At 34.2% G+C, this 16,378-nt stretch overlaps 1 protein-coding gene and 1 long non-coding RNA gene across 3 annotated transcripts; both read right to left on the reverse strand.

Annotated features, from left to right (window-relative positions):
• Nucleotides 1-5,281: 5,281 nt before the first annotated feature.
• Nucleotides 5,282-8,680, reverse strand: LOC112784868 (uncharacterized). Its single transcript, XR_003194093.2, has 4 exons — nucleotides 7,883-8,680; nucleotides 7,256-7,389; nucleotides 7,096-7,174; nucleotides 5,282-6,143 (listed from the first exon to the last, which is right to left on the reverse strand). It is a non-coding gene; the product is annotated as an uncharacterized lncRNA (long non-coding RNA).
• Nucleotides 8,681-9,830: 1,150 nt separating this feature from the next.
• On the reverse strand, nucleotides 9,831-14,837 carry LOC112785057 (probable glucan 1,3-beta-glucosidase A). 2 transcript variants are annotated; one of them, XM_025828460.3, is made up of 10 exons: nucleotides 14,314-14,837; nucleotides 14,074-14,189; nucleotides 13,692-13,811; nucleotides 12,762-12,947; nucleotides 12,264-12,422; nucleotides 11,899-12,068; nucleotides 11,648-11,803; nucleotides 10,760-11,112; nucleotides 10,292-10,471; nucleotides 9,831-10,066 (listed from the first exon to the last, which is right to left on the reverse strand). In XM_025828460.3, the coding sequence occupies exons 1-10, from the start codon at nucleotides 14,387-14,389 to the stop codon at nucleotides 9,984-9,986; spliced, it is 1,599 nt and encodes a 532-aa protein (XP_025684245.1). In that variant the 5' UTR covers nucleotides 14,390-14,837; the 3' UTR covers nucleotides 9,831-9,983. The 2 variants fall into 2 exon arrangements, with proteins under 2 accessions (XP_025684245.1, XP_025684246.1); XM_025828461.3 differs by having other exon boundaries at nucleotides 14,309-14,799.
• Nucleotides 14,838-16,378: the final 1,541 nt, after the last annotated feature.

Genomic DNA, 16,378 nt, shown 5'->3' on the forward strand with positions numbered 1-16,378 from the left:
ATGAACTGGAATTCACTAATTCAAATCATAAAAATGAAGTACAAGTGAACTTGCAGAAGAAAATAGCTCATGAAAGCAAGGAACAAGGGATTGAGCATCGAACCCTCACTGGTAGTGTATACACTATAATCACTCAAGTGTTTTAGATTCGATTCTCTCAATTCTCTACTAAACTTGCTTTCTAAGACTTGCTCTTCATCTAACAATTAACATAAATTTAATGCACAGATACACATATCAAGAGGTCTTTTAAGGGTTGTAATGGGGTTAAGGTCAAGGTAGGATTGTATTTGGCCAAGTGGACTAAAATTTGAATCCTTAATTAACTTAAACTTTCCACCTAACTTTAGACAATCCATGTAATCATAGTACCACATCCAACTATCCATTAACCATGTTTTCCACATATTCATGCATTCTAATTTCAAGTACAGTGCATATGCATTGTTTTCACCACTTACTTTTGGGTATTTTGTCCCCTTTCTACTTAATTGCTCTTTTTTCTTTTCTTTTTCTCATTTTTTTCTTTTTTTTTAATATTTTTTTTTCTTTTCTTTTATTTTTCTTAATGCATATGATTAAATTATTGGATGCATGAATCATGTCCTAAATATTTTTTTTACATTTTCAGAAAATTCTAACATACTCAATTCTCAAACCAAATATTTCCAAATTCAACTTTCCCACACTTAATTCATAAGCACTCTCACTAGTCTAAGCTAACCAAGGATTCAAATTAAGAATATTATTATTTTCCGCTTAGAGTTAATGATGTGCTAAAGTAAAGAATAAAAGGGGTAAAATAGGCTCAAATTGGTTTGCAAAGGATAATGAAAGGTTAAGGCCATATGGGTATGTAAGCTTAGTGAAACAAAGGCCTCAATCATGTAAGTGTATGCGTACATCAAATAATAAAAATATAGAATTAAGCAAGACAAAGATCACAATTTTAGAGAGAAAAATACACACTAAAACAGAATATTGGTTGATAAAATGCAACCAATTTAAATAAGCTCAAAATCTCACTGGTTTTGTGTGTTCGAGCTCTAAACCATGTTCCAATATAATATTTCTTCAAACAAGTGTAACATTAAATTTTATTCAAATTAGTGAAATGCTCTTAAAAGGTTTCTTGAAAAAGAAAATATTACTTCAACCAAGTGGTAAAATATGCATAAAATCAAATAATCATGCAATCAAATTTGTAAATGCAACAACTAACAAGGAAAATAAATCATTGGTGTTGAGATAGAAGAGTGACTAACCCATGGAGATCGGTATCGACCTCCCCACACTTAAAGATTGCACCGTCCTCGGTGCATGCTGAGATGTACAAGTGGATGGGTCTCTCCAACTGTTGTGCTGATGGACTTGTTTGTCTTCACATGTAAACGTCTTCCGGTTCCTTTCCGGGTGGCCATCCTGAAAGAAAAGGGAAGAAAAGTAACCCAGAAATAGAGATAAGAAAATAAATGAACTATGGGTGGATTAATGCCAAATGAAAAGGGTCTCATTTACATGGAAGCTTCAACATGTACGTGAGAAAATAATAGAAGCCATGGCATACCAGTGGTACAAAATTTGTAACAATGGGGAAGAGTGTGGGTAATGAAAATATCAATATAAGTTCATGTCAATGCAAATGAAGTGCAAGTATCATAAAAGATTGGCATTGGAAGATAATTAATATCATCCCATAGTGTAAAACAAGTCACTAAGCACCAAAATAATTCAAGAAAAGATGCAACAGTTAAATAAGAAAATCAACACCAAAGAAAAATAATGAATTTAGAAAAGAAAAGAAAAATATGCACTAAATTAAAATACAATGAATGAAATATTCAAATAAATTAAGTAAAATATAATGAAAGTGAAAAGGAGTGAGAAGTGAAAGAAATAAAGTAAGAAAGAAAGAAGAAAAGATAGAAGAAATTAGGATTAGAAAAGATAAGAAAAATAAGGATTTGGAGAAGAAAAGATAAGATATTTTGGCTGATCTGGATATTCTGTGCACCGCATGTGACACGGACGCGTGGGTGACGCGGTCGCGTGGTGCGCGATAAGGTCAGGTGACGCGGACGCATGGGTCACGCGATCGCGTGACCTGATTTGTGCGATTGGCCCAAGTGCAGCCTCGCGATCGCACAACTCTCTGTTCGAAACTTGGTATTGCCAAAATCCAGGGTGACGCGGTCGCGTGGTCGACGCGATCGCGTGAGTGGCCATCATGGGGATATGACGCAGACGCGTGAGCCATGCGTCCGCGAGGTAAGGCGTGTGCAATCAGCACCAGTCCAGCACCACTCTCGCACAACTTTCGGTCGTGCACCCTTTCTTACGTCGATTTCCAGGTCACGCGGCCGCGTGAGTGACGCGGATGCGTGGGAGGCAGGTTCCCCATGTGACACGGACACATCAGCGACGTGGTCGCGTGGGATGAATTGTGCTAAAGGCATGCCTCCAGCCACGCTATCGCGTGACTCTCTGTTCGATTTTTCTTCTTCACAACGCACATGTGACGCGGACGCGTCAGCGACGCTGCCGCGTCGCGTGCGTGCTTTTTTTTTATGCATGAAAAATGCAGAATGTAATGCTAATATGAATGTTATGCAAAACTCCAGGTTCAATACAATAAAATAAAATAAAACTCAAAAACAAATAAAACTAAATAAAAATTGTAAGAGGAACAATCATACCATAGTGGGTTGTCTCCCACCTAGCACTTTTAGTTAAAGTCCTTAAGTTAGACATTTGATGAGCTTCCTGTTATGGTGGCTTGTGCTTGAACTCATCCAGAAATCTCCACCAATGTTTGTAATTCCAATGGCCTCCGGGATCCCAAACTAGGCGCAGAAAGCCTTCAAGTAAGTTAAAGCAAGTGACAAGGCCCCAAGAGTGTTGATTTCTAGATTGAATTCTGGGGTCCCAGACCTTGCCTTTGCACCCATCTTCTAGTTGATTATCATGATTCCATCTGGGTGGTTTAGTCTTAGAATTCTCACTGAAGCGTCCAAACAACTTCCCAGACCCATTCAATTGAGCTCTACGCCAACCTTTGCATTTAAACTTAAAGCTTCCAACCATAATGAACATTGCAGGACAATTCTTACCACTGACCATCTTCCTCTTACTCTTAATGTCACAAAGAGCTCTAAGTTGACCATCCGTCTCCAGTAGCCCATATTCAAGTGGAATTAGAAAGCTAAGGAATATGAATTTTACCCACTTGAATGTTGTGAAGGATGATGGCAACTTAGGGGGAGGGGTCTCCAATAACTTTGGCAAGGTGATTCCAAGCTCCACTCCCTTGTGCTCTTTGACAACTTCCACCTCTTTGCAAGCTTCTTCAATTTCAACATCTTCCTCTTGGTAGCTTTCTTCCAATTCAATCTCTTCTTCATTGCTTACTGAGGGCATGGGAGGCTGTGCTTCTTCTTCTTTAATCTCCATCTCTTGATCGACCTCTTCCAAGTCCTTAATCATGATATGCCTTAGAGGTTGTACACCCTCCTCAGCATCAATTTCAATCGCCTTGGAAGGAGGTTCTATAACCTGACTTTCCCATGGAGGTTCAGCATCTCCTAAGTCTGCAACCACTTCTTTCTCTTCAATAATTACAGCTTCCTCCACTTGTTTCAGTACAAAGTCATGCTCCGTACTGTCCATTGGAGTTTCTAGTATCTCCTTTATGCTACGCTCTTTTATTGATTCTCCACATGTAGCCATAGGAGTTCCTTGAGTGTCCGAACGTCGGGAAGCTAATTGATTTATTGCTTGATTCAATTGATGAAGTGTGGCATTAAATTTGTCAAATGTTTCCTTGAGTCGCTCCGTTGATTCTTGGGGTGATGGAGATGGACATGATGTATAGGGAGGTGGTGGTTCTTGGGAGTAATTGTGTTGGAATGAGTGTGGTTCTATGTATGGTTCATTTGGCTCATAAGGTGGTTGGTATGGTGGATACGGGTTATGGTCATATGGAGGTGAATGGTGGTAGTTGGCTTGTGAGTGTGGTGGTTTAAAGCTATGTTGAGGAGGTTTATAGGCATATGATGGGGGTCCATCATATCTATCATCTTGGTATGCCCCCTGGAATGGCTCTTGACTATAGTAATTTGGTGGGTGTTGGTTGTCACGGAAGGGTCCACCATAACTATTGTCTTGGTATGCATCGTGGAATGGTCTTTGTCTGTGATAGTTAGGAAGGTGTTGTTGCCTAAAGGGTTGATCAGATCCTCGTGGCTCCTTCCATCTCTGGTTGTTCTGACCTTGATGTATGTTCCTGTTATAGCTTCCATTCCTTTCAACAGCATTAGAACCAAACTCAAAGCGAAAGGGGTGAGAACTCATAGTTAGTTAATAAAAATTTAAAAACAAAAATAAAAGCAAATTTGAAATTTGAAGTTTAAAATTTGAAATTTGAAATTTGAAATTTTGAATTTTAAATTTTGAAAATTGAATTTTTAAAATTGAAAATTGATTTTTTTTTTTAAATAAGATAGGATAAGATAAAAAATTTTAAAATAAAAATCTGAAAAAAATTTTTTCAAAAAAATCAATTTAAAAGTAAATATTTACAATAACCAATAATAAGGCACACGTTTGCAATTCCCTGGGAACGGCGCCATTTTGACGTTAGGGATTTTTGCTAGTAAAGAATTTTATAAAAATAGTCGCGTTGTAGATATAGATTCTAAACCAATAGAAATCCCTTCGTGCAAACGTTTTGGTTGTCACAAGTAACAAACCCCTAAATAAATTGATAACCAAAGTATTTAAACCTCGGGTCGTCTTCTCAAGGAACTGCAGGGAAGTATGTTCTTATTATCGGTTATGGAGATTGTAAATCAGGGTTTTGAAGATGAGGAGCATGTAATTTAAATTGTAATTGAAATAAGTAAAAAGACTGTAAAGCAAATAAATAACTGTAAAATAAATTTTTGGCAAGGTATGAGAAATTAGAAGTCCTATCCTAGTTATCCTTATCAATGATAATGAAAATTGAATCTTAATTCCACTTAGTTAGCCTTTACTTAAAGTAAAGAAAAGTCAAGTGACTAATTAGTTAGATCTTCAAATCCTATTTAATCCCTAAGGAAAGATTGGGATTATTGAATTTCAATTCAATTAGCAAAGATAACAATTATCAATCATGTTTGAGTTTGATAACTCCTGAGTTACTGATTTCTTAACCAAGACCAAAAAGGGAAAAGTAAATCTACCGGAATAAAAATGTCTTCAGATTGGAAGCAACAGTAATATAAATAAAAGAGAGCAATAATAAACTGAAATACCTCAAATAACATTAATCAAAAGAATAATCTGTAACATAGAAGAATTCATAAATTAAATTGAGAAAATAAATAAAAAGGAATATTGAACCTGTGATGAAGAAGAAATAATCCTAAATCCTAAAACTAAATCCTAAGAGAGAGGAGGGAATCTCTCTCCCTAAAAACTACATCTAATCCTAAAATTGTGAATTATGAAAGCATGTTATCATGAATGAATGGATTCCCCCACTTTATAGCCTCTAATCTGTATTTTCTGGGTCGAGAACTGGGTCAGAAACAGCCCAGAAATCGCTGGAGAAGAAATCTGCCACGCTGATTTTTGGATGAAGCATGCGTTCGCGTTGCCTAGCGTCAGGTCAACTATGGCATATTATATATCAAATCGAAGCCCCGGACGTTAGTTTTCCAACGCAACTAGAACCGCGTCATTTGGACTTCTGTAGCTAAAGTTATAGCCGTTTGAGTGCGAAGAGGTCAGGCTGGACAACTTAGCAATTTCTCCAACTTCTTGTATTCCTTCCACTTTTGCATGCTTCCTTTCCATCCTCTGAGCCATTCCTGTCCTGTAATCTCTGAAATCAATTAACACACATATCAAGGCATCTAATGGTAATAAGAGAGGATTAAACATAGGGAACTTAAGGTCAAAGAAGCATGTTTTCAATCAAAGCACATAATTAGGAAGGCAAATGTAAAACCATGCAAATAGTATGAATAAGTGGGTAAAGAGTTGATAAAATCCACTCAATTGAGCATAAGATAAACCATAAAATAGCGGTTTATCACCCCACTGCATTCCCAGTCGGATAAGTCAGGGTCTGCCTCCACTCCCGTATCAAACATTGTCTCCTGAAAGAAAAAATTACATTTCGTTATCTTTGTGGATGTATCTGAAATGCATTCTTATCCTGTGACGGTAAGTCATTCATGTACCAACATTTATACTACTTCACAAAACTGGTGTTAAATAACATATCAAAGTGTATCAAATCTATCTAACATGAAAATCTTAGATATTAAATAATATTGAAATTATATGATCAAAACTGATATAGTAATAAAGAATAATGGGGTAATCCATTCAACGGTATAAACTTCAACAAAATAATTCTTAGTTTATTATTAAATTGTTTTAATATGCTTTTCTAAAATTATGCTTATGCATACTGCTTAAACTTTTATTTTCTAGTATGGTCAGTGTAAAATGTTTTTTGGACTTATCTAATTACGTCTATTCTTTCGGATAGTCATTTTCACAAGTGGATGTAATATATATTTTTTCTGTTTATACAAGTTAAAGAATATAGACTTAAAATTTTCACACAAAAATTAACATATATTTTGTGATGTGGGAAAAAATATAAATCCTCAATGAGAGCACAGATGTATTATTATATATGCTGTGTTATATTTTTTTTTTATTTTATCCCCCTAACTTCAAGTAAATATCTGTCCCGGTCTATCCAGCTTTTTCACATACTGCAGCCGCGCCCTCCTTAACAAAAAGAAAACCACCCTACCTTTTATCCTAGATATCGGATCCGTGACATTATCCTCAGCAGAGAAAATAATATTTCTCGGAACATAATTCTCGTACCTACTACCCATACTAACAACTCCGTAATCAGTCTGCCCAAACTCATTTATGAAATTCGAAAAACGACACGGCTACGAATTCCAAATTAACTACGACAACAAATCTAAAAGCACATATCCAGCTACTTCTAATCAACCCCCACTCTATACATATGAATTACAAGGTAAACACATCATACATGTTGATTCGAAACACCAATATTACCATCCATCCAGTAATCCCCAACTAGTTCATTCCACATATGCGGCTCCTCGCCAAACTTGCTGGTTGATGCCATTATTATCTGCAAGACACATAATTCTACCTATAAGAAACCATGAATTATAGACATAACAGATTTCTTGTACACAGTGACAACACTCACCTTTGCTGTCTTCTACCACCATATCCCGTGATCAATGAAAATATATTCCAAATTTTTGGCTCAGACACCCTTCGTTTCCCAAATTGTACGCAATCCAAGCCACTTGCCACAACCTCACAGCCTCCAAATGCCAACTACACCCACAAATTTCCAATAACAGCACAGGCATTACAGATACAGCACCAACATGCATACACACTACACCTAACCTACTGACATTCCTATCAATACCATTTTACGATAAACTTGAGCAACAAATAACATAATCCATAAATTAGATTTAAAGGATTATCTCAAAGTCGACGTCTATATCTTGAAAGGGATCAAACAAATTCGAGGGTCAGAGATGACATTAGGGAACAAACTCAATGCGGTCATGTTTTCCAGCAACAAAAAAATTGGCTCACTCATATGTTTACCTAGAAATTGAAGTCAAACCAACAAATTCAGGTCATTATAATTTTGAACAAAAAATTTAATTATGATAACTTTCAATCGCAAAAATATTATCCAATTCAACTAAGACAAAACATTACTTCATTAACAAATTAAATTTTCACCAACAGATTCAAGATACGTAAATGAAATTGAAAAAAAAAAAAAGAAACATGGCCAATGGACGCTCACTTGCCCAGAAAGCTACTGACGGCAAAGGTAGATGAGATACTAAATTGATGGGAGAAGCAAAATGACAACAACGACCACCACCCCACGGACCCGTTGCTGGTTTTGTCTACTGCAGCTGCCGGGAAAGCGATAGCAGGAAGGCAGCAAATGACCTTCAGACCGTCACGCCCTACCGCGACGAGCTTCACGCGGCAACGGTGAGCGACGACCTTCACTAAAAAACGGTGTGTCCCCGGGTAAGAACTAAGCAATCTGTCGACGCCGACACGGGTTGCATGCGACACCGAAAACTACCGTGATTGAGGTGACGCAGCCTCAGGGAGACAGTGTCAGCAAAGGCACACACAGAGAAGAGAGACGATGAGGGGTGAGGCCAGCCTCCGAAACTCCACGGGTGGGTTGTCACCAAAACATTAGGGAACTGGTTGGGTTTTGAAAACGACAACGTTTTCCATTAATGAGCAAAAATAATTTACCATTTTCCCACCATCCCTCCCTGCATCATTTCTATAACATGCTTCATTGTTTTCCCCTAACTGGATCACCAACACTACCATTATTTCAAAAATGGCAGCAATGATACAAAGGCCTGCAATAAACAAACCCGACTAAAATTTCAAACGTGCACACATTCCTTGAATTTTGCTCGTTAGGCCCAGTGCCTCCTGACCAAAAACAATAAAATAAAGTCCAATGGCTTCAGATAGTATACCAGCTGGCTCAGATGAATTTTGGCTTTATTTTGCTTTTAAGCTGATCAGAGATCATTGCCCTTGTGGTCACTTTTCATTTTATTGCAGGGACATTAAAGATATTACACATGTTATAAGACAAAAATTTAACTGGTAGCCTTACCATACGTGGATCATCAGAGTTCTAAAAAAGTAGACTGGATCATTAAAAAACTTTTTAATATTATATAATATAAAAAATACGAATTGAGACTCAATCCTACTCGACTAACTCACAGATTAATCTGTTCCACGCTCAATCCTACCCGATTGGATTGAAACAGGTTGGGTATCCGCGGATAAGGTTGTCGTAACCCCTAGACTGACGTGAGGGATGACAATCACCGACTAGTGACAACCTGCCACTACCAAGCTTGTAAAAGAGTCTACTGTAGTGGGTCAAAATATTGTTTTTAATAGGAATCGAATCGGTGGGCCTTGGAAACGTTTTAATGAATCTATTGAAATGGAGAGCCAGGGTTTATTTGGGCTATGTGATATTTGGACTTGCATATTTTTGCTCTGATGAGAATATGAGATTGTTTTTGTTTTCCATATAATACAACTAAAATTGAATATTAATGCATTATAGAATTGGACAAAAACTCATAGACACCAAAGAATTGACCTTAATACATTATGTAGAACTGGTGTATTAATACAAACTTGAACATTACTTTTTATGAATAGTCGAGACACATTGAAATTGACTATCAATTCGGAGAGACCCATCCGTGATAAATTAATGATAATATAAAACATATTTTAATAAGTATTACATTGTTTAAAAATTAATTAAAAAATATATAAATTAATATTAAATTTGATGTATTTTTATTTAAAATATTTTATAATACAAAAATTTTTTATATTAAAATTATATAAAGTTATATTTTTATTTGTTTTTATTTTTGTATTTATTTTAATTACTGGACTTAATCCTTTTATATAGTGTCTTTTTTTTTTTTTTGGTTGTTGTTAAACTTGTTTCTTTTTTCATATATTCTTGTCCACATCCTCTTACAAAACAGGGGGAGAGGGATTTCACATAACTCTATGTATTATACTTTGTTATTTGGTTACAACGCAGTTAGAAGTAGTTATTAGACTCAGTTAGTTATTCTAACTACTTTTCCCTCATACTTGTACGGAACCAAATCAATAGAATTGCAACTTTTCCATTCCAATTATTTTCAATGTAAAATATTACCTCCCAGTTTTATTTGAATGAAATGCTATATTGAAAATTATGCCTGAAAATACATCACTCTATGAATCCATCTAAATGAACAAGATGGAAAAGTTTATGAGAAAAAAATAATTGCATCGAATCAAATATGCTTTCATCGCAGGCTAAGGCGAAGGTTGTTTCACAAAAAAGGGAGACAAAAGCAGGTGAATGCCAATCCTATCAATCCAAAAATGTTAAATCTCTGTTTGCTGGGTGATTTGCCTGCATAAATAAATAGGCACATTAATCTTCTACTTTTTTTAAAAGTTTAATTTTGATCGTATCTGATCCTGATCCTTTTTATGACCATTTAAGCAGTCAATGTAAAAGATAATTATTTTGTGATGTGCATTATGTAAAACTGTTTAACAGTGAATCCAAATTAAATTCTTGTTTTAATATATCGTAAAATTTATAGAGTGCCGCCAAATTTATGATGTTAATTACCTAACTGAAGATAGTTGCTCCTAACGTTCCACTCAAAATCCCAGTGCTGTCTGTCATTTTTTATTGTCCAGTAACACCATCCAAAGGAAGCTGCATTGTAAACTTCTAACTGTGCCCTTCCGAAATCTTGATAATCCTTTTGCGATCCGCTCGTCACATTCCACTCATTCACCCACTCTCCTGAAAAGAATAATGATATTTGTAAATACTATGTGTCGATCGACAATGGGAAACTCATAGTAATGAGCAGGGAATCAAGAGGTTTCAAAAGTCAAGGTTTATGGCTAGAGATCGGTTATTTGTACTCACTTCTGTTCCGTACATTATACCATCCCTCCACCACATGATGAATCTAATGGTGGAGGGAAGTGTGTCAACTTGGTATACCAAACAAAATATGTACATAAACATTTCACAGTGAAACATAATAATATAGCCTCAAACAAGTACTAGAGAGAGTTGTCTTACCAATAAAAACAAGTGGGCTATTTGAACTATTCAAGGCCTTGAGTTGACCTTCCCGGCTATTGTATATGTACTGTATGTTATCGCCGACGCTCATATTAACAAAATACGCGTCGAAGAGGTTGTAGTAATGCAAATCCAAAACTGTGTTATGAGATCCTATGTTGGCTTGGTAAAGTTCCATAGGATCTGCCATGCCAATTCTTTGGCACATTATTACATAAGCTGTTGAAGAGTGTTTTCTAACAATTTGGTAGCCCTGTTTGTAATAAGAAACTAAAGTATCTAATGGAACTGTTCCGGCAGACGGTTCATTTAGAAGCTCAATTCCCAGCAAAGCAGGATTCCTTGCATATCTGTAAAACGAAATCTCTATTCAGTAAGGATATCGGCAGATCGCATGAATTCACATAGCAGATCTTAAATGAGTCCATGTCATTTTCCTAGTAGAGAGAAGTATTTATTAAATAAAAAAAAAAGTTAAAAAAAGAACAAAAGTCAGCAATGATGAACTTTAAGATGAGCTTTGTCTATTTTCTAACCAGGAACAAAAAAGGACAATCTAGAATGAAGGAATTGCTATTCCAAAGGAAACTAGGATCTAAATGATATTTTTTACTTTGGATGAGAATCTCACTGGCTACTACAACACCAACTGTATATCTTGTTCAGTGTTTCAATGCTAAAAATCTCTTTCTATTCATGTAAAAAAGGGTTAATACTCATATTTGTCCCTAAAAGATAACTCATTTTTCAAATTGATCCTCGAAAGATTTTGTTAGTCATATTAGTCAAGGACGAATTTGAGTATTAACCCCTAATGCTCAACATAGAAGTTGGTTATTCTATAATAAGAAAAATATCAAACATATTCACACACTTTAAACTTACCTAGAAACTAAAAATTCAATAACATTCAACGACTGTTGAATGTTATCTGGAGAATCAGGCCAGCCGGTGAATCCATCTCTGCTTGCACTATGTTCCATCCCATTTTGGGAACCAGGAGCAGCATGAAGATCAATTATGCATTTTATATCATATTCTCTGCACCAAAATAATCATTTATATTCTCAGAAAGAAAAAATACAGTTCCAATTGTGCTAAAACTTTTAGGATAATATAGTTAAAATAGCACTTACTGTGCCCATAAAAATGCATTATCTAGAGCATCAAGACTTCCTCCAATAAAAGGACTCGGAGGATCAGGATCGAAAGCAATCCACCACCCAACTGGTATCCTCACAGTGTTTATTCCGTGTTTATATAGAAATTTGAAATCCTCAATGGTGATAAAGGTATTTCTATGTCTCTGCAGTCACAGAAAGTTGAGCAATCAATATAGGAAACACAATCTTTTACTTGATTTTGCAAGTAAATAAAATAGCCAAGAAACTTCTAACTTGCATGTTATAGCTTTTTCTAACAAAATATATATATATATGTTCAACAAAAGGATCCTTTTTGCCATTTATGTGAAGAAAATATTTGAACAATATGATTTTACCTTAAGAACATCTTTCGCACGATCATGTCCATATCCATTTGCTAGCTGGTAATCTCCATGTAAATTATTCGACAAAATTGTCATGTCAAATGTGGCAGCATTATCATCCCATCCTGGTGAACCCGGGTAATCTGCTGTAAGCTGACCATCTGTTGTAGCCTATAAATATAGCGGTACATTCAATCATGTGAATCTGTTAAAAGTTTAATGTCAATATGATTTTACATAGTAAAATAGAGCTTGATTGATATACAGCACTATCAATATAAAATGTTTTATCCTAACATCCAATCGGGTCTTGTCGTGTAGGTAAAAGTAGTTTCTTTCTAAGATAGTGAGTGTGCAAGTTAACCATTTTTGGCTATTATGAAGCATTTAATTGAATGCCAATGGAAATGTCCTTTACACGAACAGCGAAGAGTGTTGTGTTAACAAGCATCATATTTTACACACTATCGAACGGCTACTTTGGATTTTCCAGAAAATAAGGATGAATACCTGCAGATAGGCCCCATTCTTTGTCTTCATATGAATTCTACTGTTCCCATTCCGCTCTATTTCGTATGTCTCTGATGTTGAAGGAGAGTTTGCTGTTGCCGAGACAGTGCAGCCATCGCCATCACATGTAAGAAACTGACCTTTTGAGGTACGAAATTGAAATTCAGATGGAGAGACTCTCCATAACTGCAACAGAACAAAGGGAGAATATTTCTATTTAATAAAGCTTTTACCAATTGCCATATCTAACTTTTACCATTATGTTGAGTGATATAAATTCAGTTATGCACAAACAGTAAAACAAGAAAGATATCATTACATCAACTACAATAAATTCTCCAATTACAATTTCTTCCAAGAAACTACCGACACGGAGCGAAGAACATTTGCCTTACAAGCATTTCATACTTAATGTAACTAGGAATGAAACTAAAAAGTAGAAAGCAAATACACCATTCTTAATGGGAACATCTTCATATAGCTTACTACTGATCATACGAATAATTGATGGTGAATGAAACCATAACTTATTCAACCAGGTCAATGTTATTAGTGATTTTGTGATTCTTCTGAGTAAGCAACAATACATCAGATCCGATAGAAGGATACCTTTTCTGGCAAGAGTCAGTATATGCTGCAAAACACTTCCAATTTCGGACGATATTCAAGATCATAAATAAAAAGTGATGGTGAATTCAGAAAGTGAACTGATATTAGGACTAAATCAATGCTGCTTCAAATGTTATTTTAACTTAAACGTCAACAAAGGAAATCATAATAACAAACATGATGACTAATTGACTATCTAAATATGAAACTTGCTTGAAGATAATGCCCGAAACAGGCAACATTTCATAGCTGGTTAAGGATTAACAATTTGACTGGACAAATTGTTATTAAATCGAAACTAGAACTCAACCTCCGCCTTACCCTGAAGGTTTCCCATGAAGATGCAACATCCCTATCAACAGTCACATTCATTCCTCCCCCATTATCTGCAGATACATACTTCTGCAATGTCACTGACTTAAATTGCACCTCTGTTCCATCCTACATTTCCCAATATCAACACAAATATGAATCAACCACATAATAATAAGTCACCAAAATACAAAAATTTAAGAGATAAAGAATAAACATGTTTAATTTCTATGATTTGTCATCCAATCAGGTGCTGCCATGTAGACAAAAAAGATTTAACTTCCATACCTAATTGGATGCCAATGCCACTACATAGAAATGAAACTCAAAAATCAAAATAAACAAATGGAAAAGTGAGGAAACAAAAATGTGAAGATAGTAGCTTGCTTACAAGCATGTCTCCATTGGCAATGCCATCAAACAATGAAGGTTTGATCCAACCTTCAATGACCAACCACCCTCCCAAGTTCACTCCTCTCACTTTAGAACCCCTATGTAACCCCTCCACTTGAGACAAACACCAAATTCAATAAAGAACCAAGTTAGCTTCACAACATTGCCACTTTTGAAGAATGAACACATGAAATGAAAGAACCTTTTGAAAGTTAACAAAAGCAAAACTTTACCTTACCTGAATGTACCTTGTAGGTTATGAGCCAACAAGAGAGTAAGAATGCGCATGCCCATTTAGTAAAAACAAGTCCCATCAATGAAATGTGGATTTCAAAAGCACCCAGAAAGCAAAAAATGAAGAATCCAACATAGAAAAGAAAAAAAAGGGAAAAGCTCCCAATAATATTTAAAAGAAAGAGAATCCAAAGCCAAAGGAAGCTAAGCTAAGCTAAAACAAAAAAGGGTCCACTTTTGAGGGGTTAGTGTGTGAATCTATGCAATCCCTTTCGTTATCACTAAGTTAATACCAAATTGAACTTTGTGATAGAAGAAGAAAAAACACATGAGAAGGTGATTGTGATTGGGGTTTGGGATTGCTTTTGTTGCTTATACAACTCCCATTTGTTTATAGTTAATTAATGAATTAATTAGTTAAAGAAATGAAATGTTTGCAGCTACGTTGAAAAAAGAAAAATGAAGCCAATGCGAAAATATGGGCGGAGGAAAAGAATCATGTTGTGGCGTGGGAAAGGTACTAGAATCAAAACTTGTGGGGACTAGGGAGTAGTGTTAAATATCTGATTCATGAATGAATTTTTGGACTTTTGCTTATAATTTCGATGCAGTGTAATAAAATGTTTTATATGATGATTTAATTATGAGTAAAGGATCTTGTTTGTCCAACATTTGGGATAAGTTTTAAAGTTGTCTCTAACGTTTAAATCGTCCTATTTAAGTTTTTAACGTTTTAAAATTGACTCAATGTTGTGTTGCTGTTAGAAATCTGTTAACGAAATTGACGGCAGAACAAAATTGAAACGATTTTGAAACGTTAGGGACTTAAATAGAACAAAAACGTTGGAGACAAAAACGATACATAGAAATAAATTTTAATTTTATCCTTCACCAATACCAATTTTTTACAGTACATAGTTATTCAATTATTTTTTAATCACATTTAAGTAAATTATACTTAATCACATTACTTTGATTCTAAATAAATTTATTTTTTTATAATTTTACTCTTAAAAATTTTTAGTCATCATGAAATATTTATAAAATGACTAGAATCACATTACTTTATTGTATATGTATCATTTTTTCCCACAAATTTATGTACTAGTCATTCTACAAACATTTTATGATGAGTAAACATTTTTAAGAGTAAAATTATAAAAAAATAAATTTCTTTAAAATAAAATTAATGTGATTAAATGTAATTTACTTAAATGTGATTAAAAATAATTGAATAACTATGTACTGTAAAAAATTGATATTATTGAAGGATAAAATTAAAGTTTATTTCTATGTATCATTTTTGTCCCCAACGTGTTCGTCCTATTTAAATTTATAATGTTTCAAAATCGTCTCAATTTTGTCCCGCCGTCAATTCCGTTAACAAATTCCTAACTACAAGACAGCATTGAGTCAATTTTAAAATGTTATAGACTTAAATAACAACTTTAAGAATTATTCCAAACATTAAAAACAAAAACGATACTTTACTCTTTAATTATATTTATTTTTTAAGATGATTATCATGCTATCAATAAAAAATAATTATTGATTGTACTTGTAAAACTTAAATTAAACTCTTTAAAAGATTTATTTTTTAAAATAGTTAATTTTAATGTATTAATAGTCTAAAATATTTTAGTCAATTATTTAATTACATTTATTTTTTAATAATTATTTATATATTTAATATAAAAAATATTTTTACTGACATAATATTAAACAATTAGATATATATAATTATTATATATTAAAAATTAAAATTAATCGAATAAATATTATGATAATCTTTTGATATAAAAATATTTTATGCATATTAAAATATATTTAATATATATTATTTCACATGTTATATGTTTTATATTTTAATATGCATTTTATACGAATAATTTGCTAATCTATGTTATTATTGTGTGATTTATCATAGATATGAGATTCACCATGTGTTATTGGATTTGAGCTCAATAATTAATGTACTATGTTATGGTGTAATGAACTTTGGAAAACTAAAGATATATACCATTAGTTTGCATTTTTTTTTATTTTAATGTTATTTATTTTCAAAATTT

This window comes from Arachis hypogaea, chromosome 20 (genome assembly GCF_003086295.3).
Source record: "Arachis hypogaea cultivar Tifrunner chromosome 20, arahy.Tifrunner.gnm2.J5K5, whole genome shotgun sequence".
In the NCBI taxonomy this organism is placed as follows: domain Eukaryota; kingdom Viridiplantae; phylum Streptophyta; class Magnoliopsida; order Fabales; family Fabaceae; genus Arachis; species Arachis hypogaea.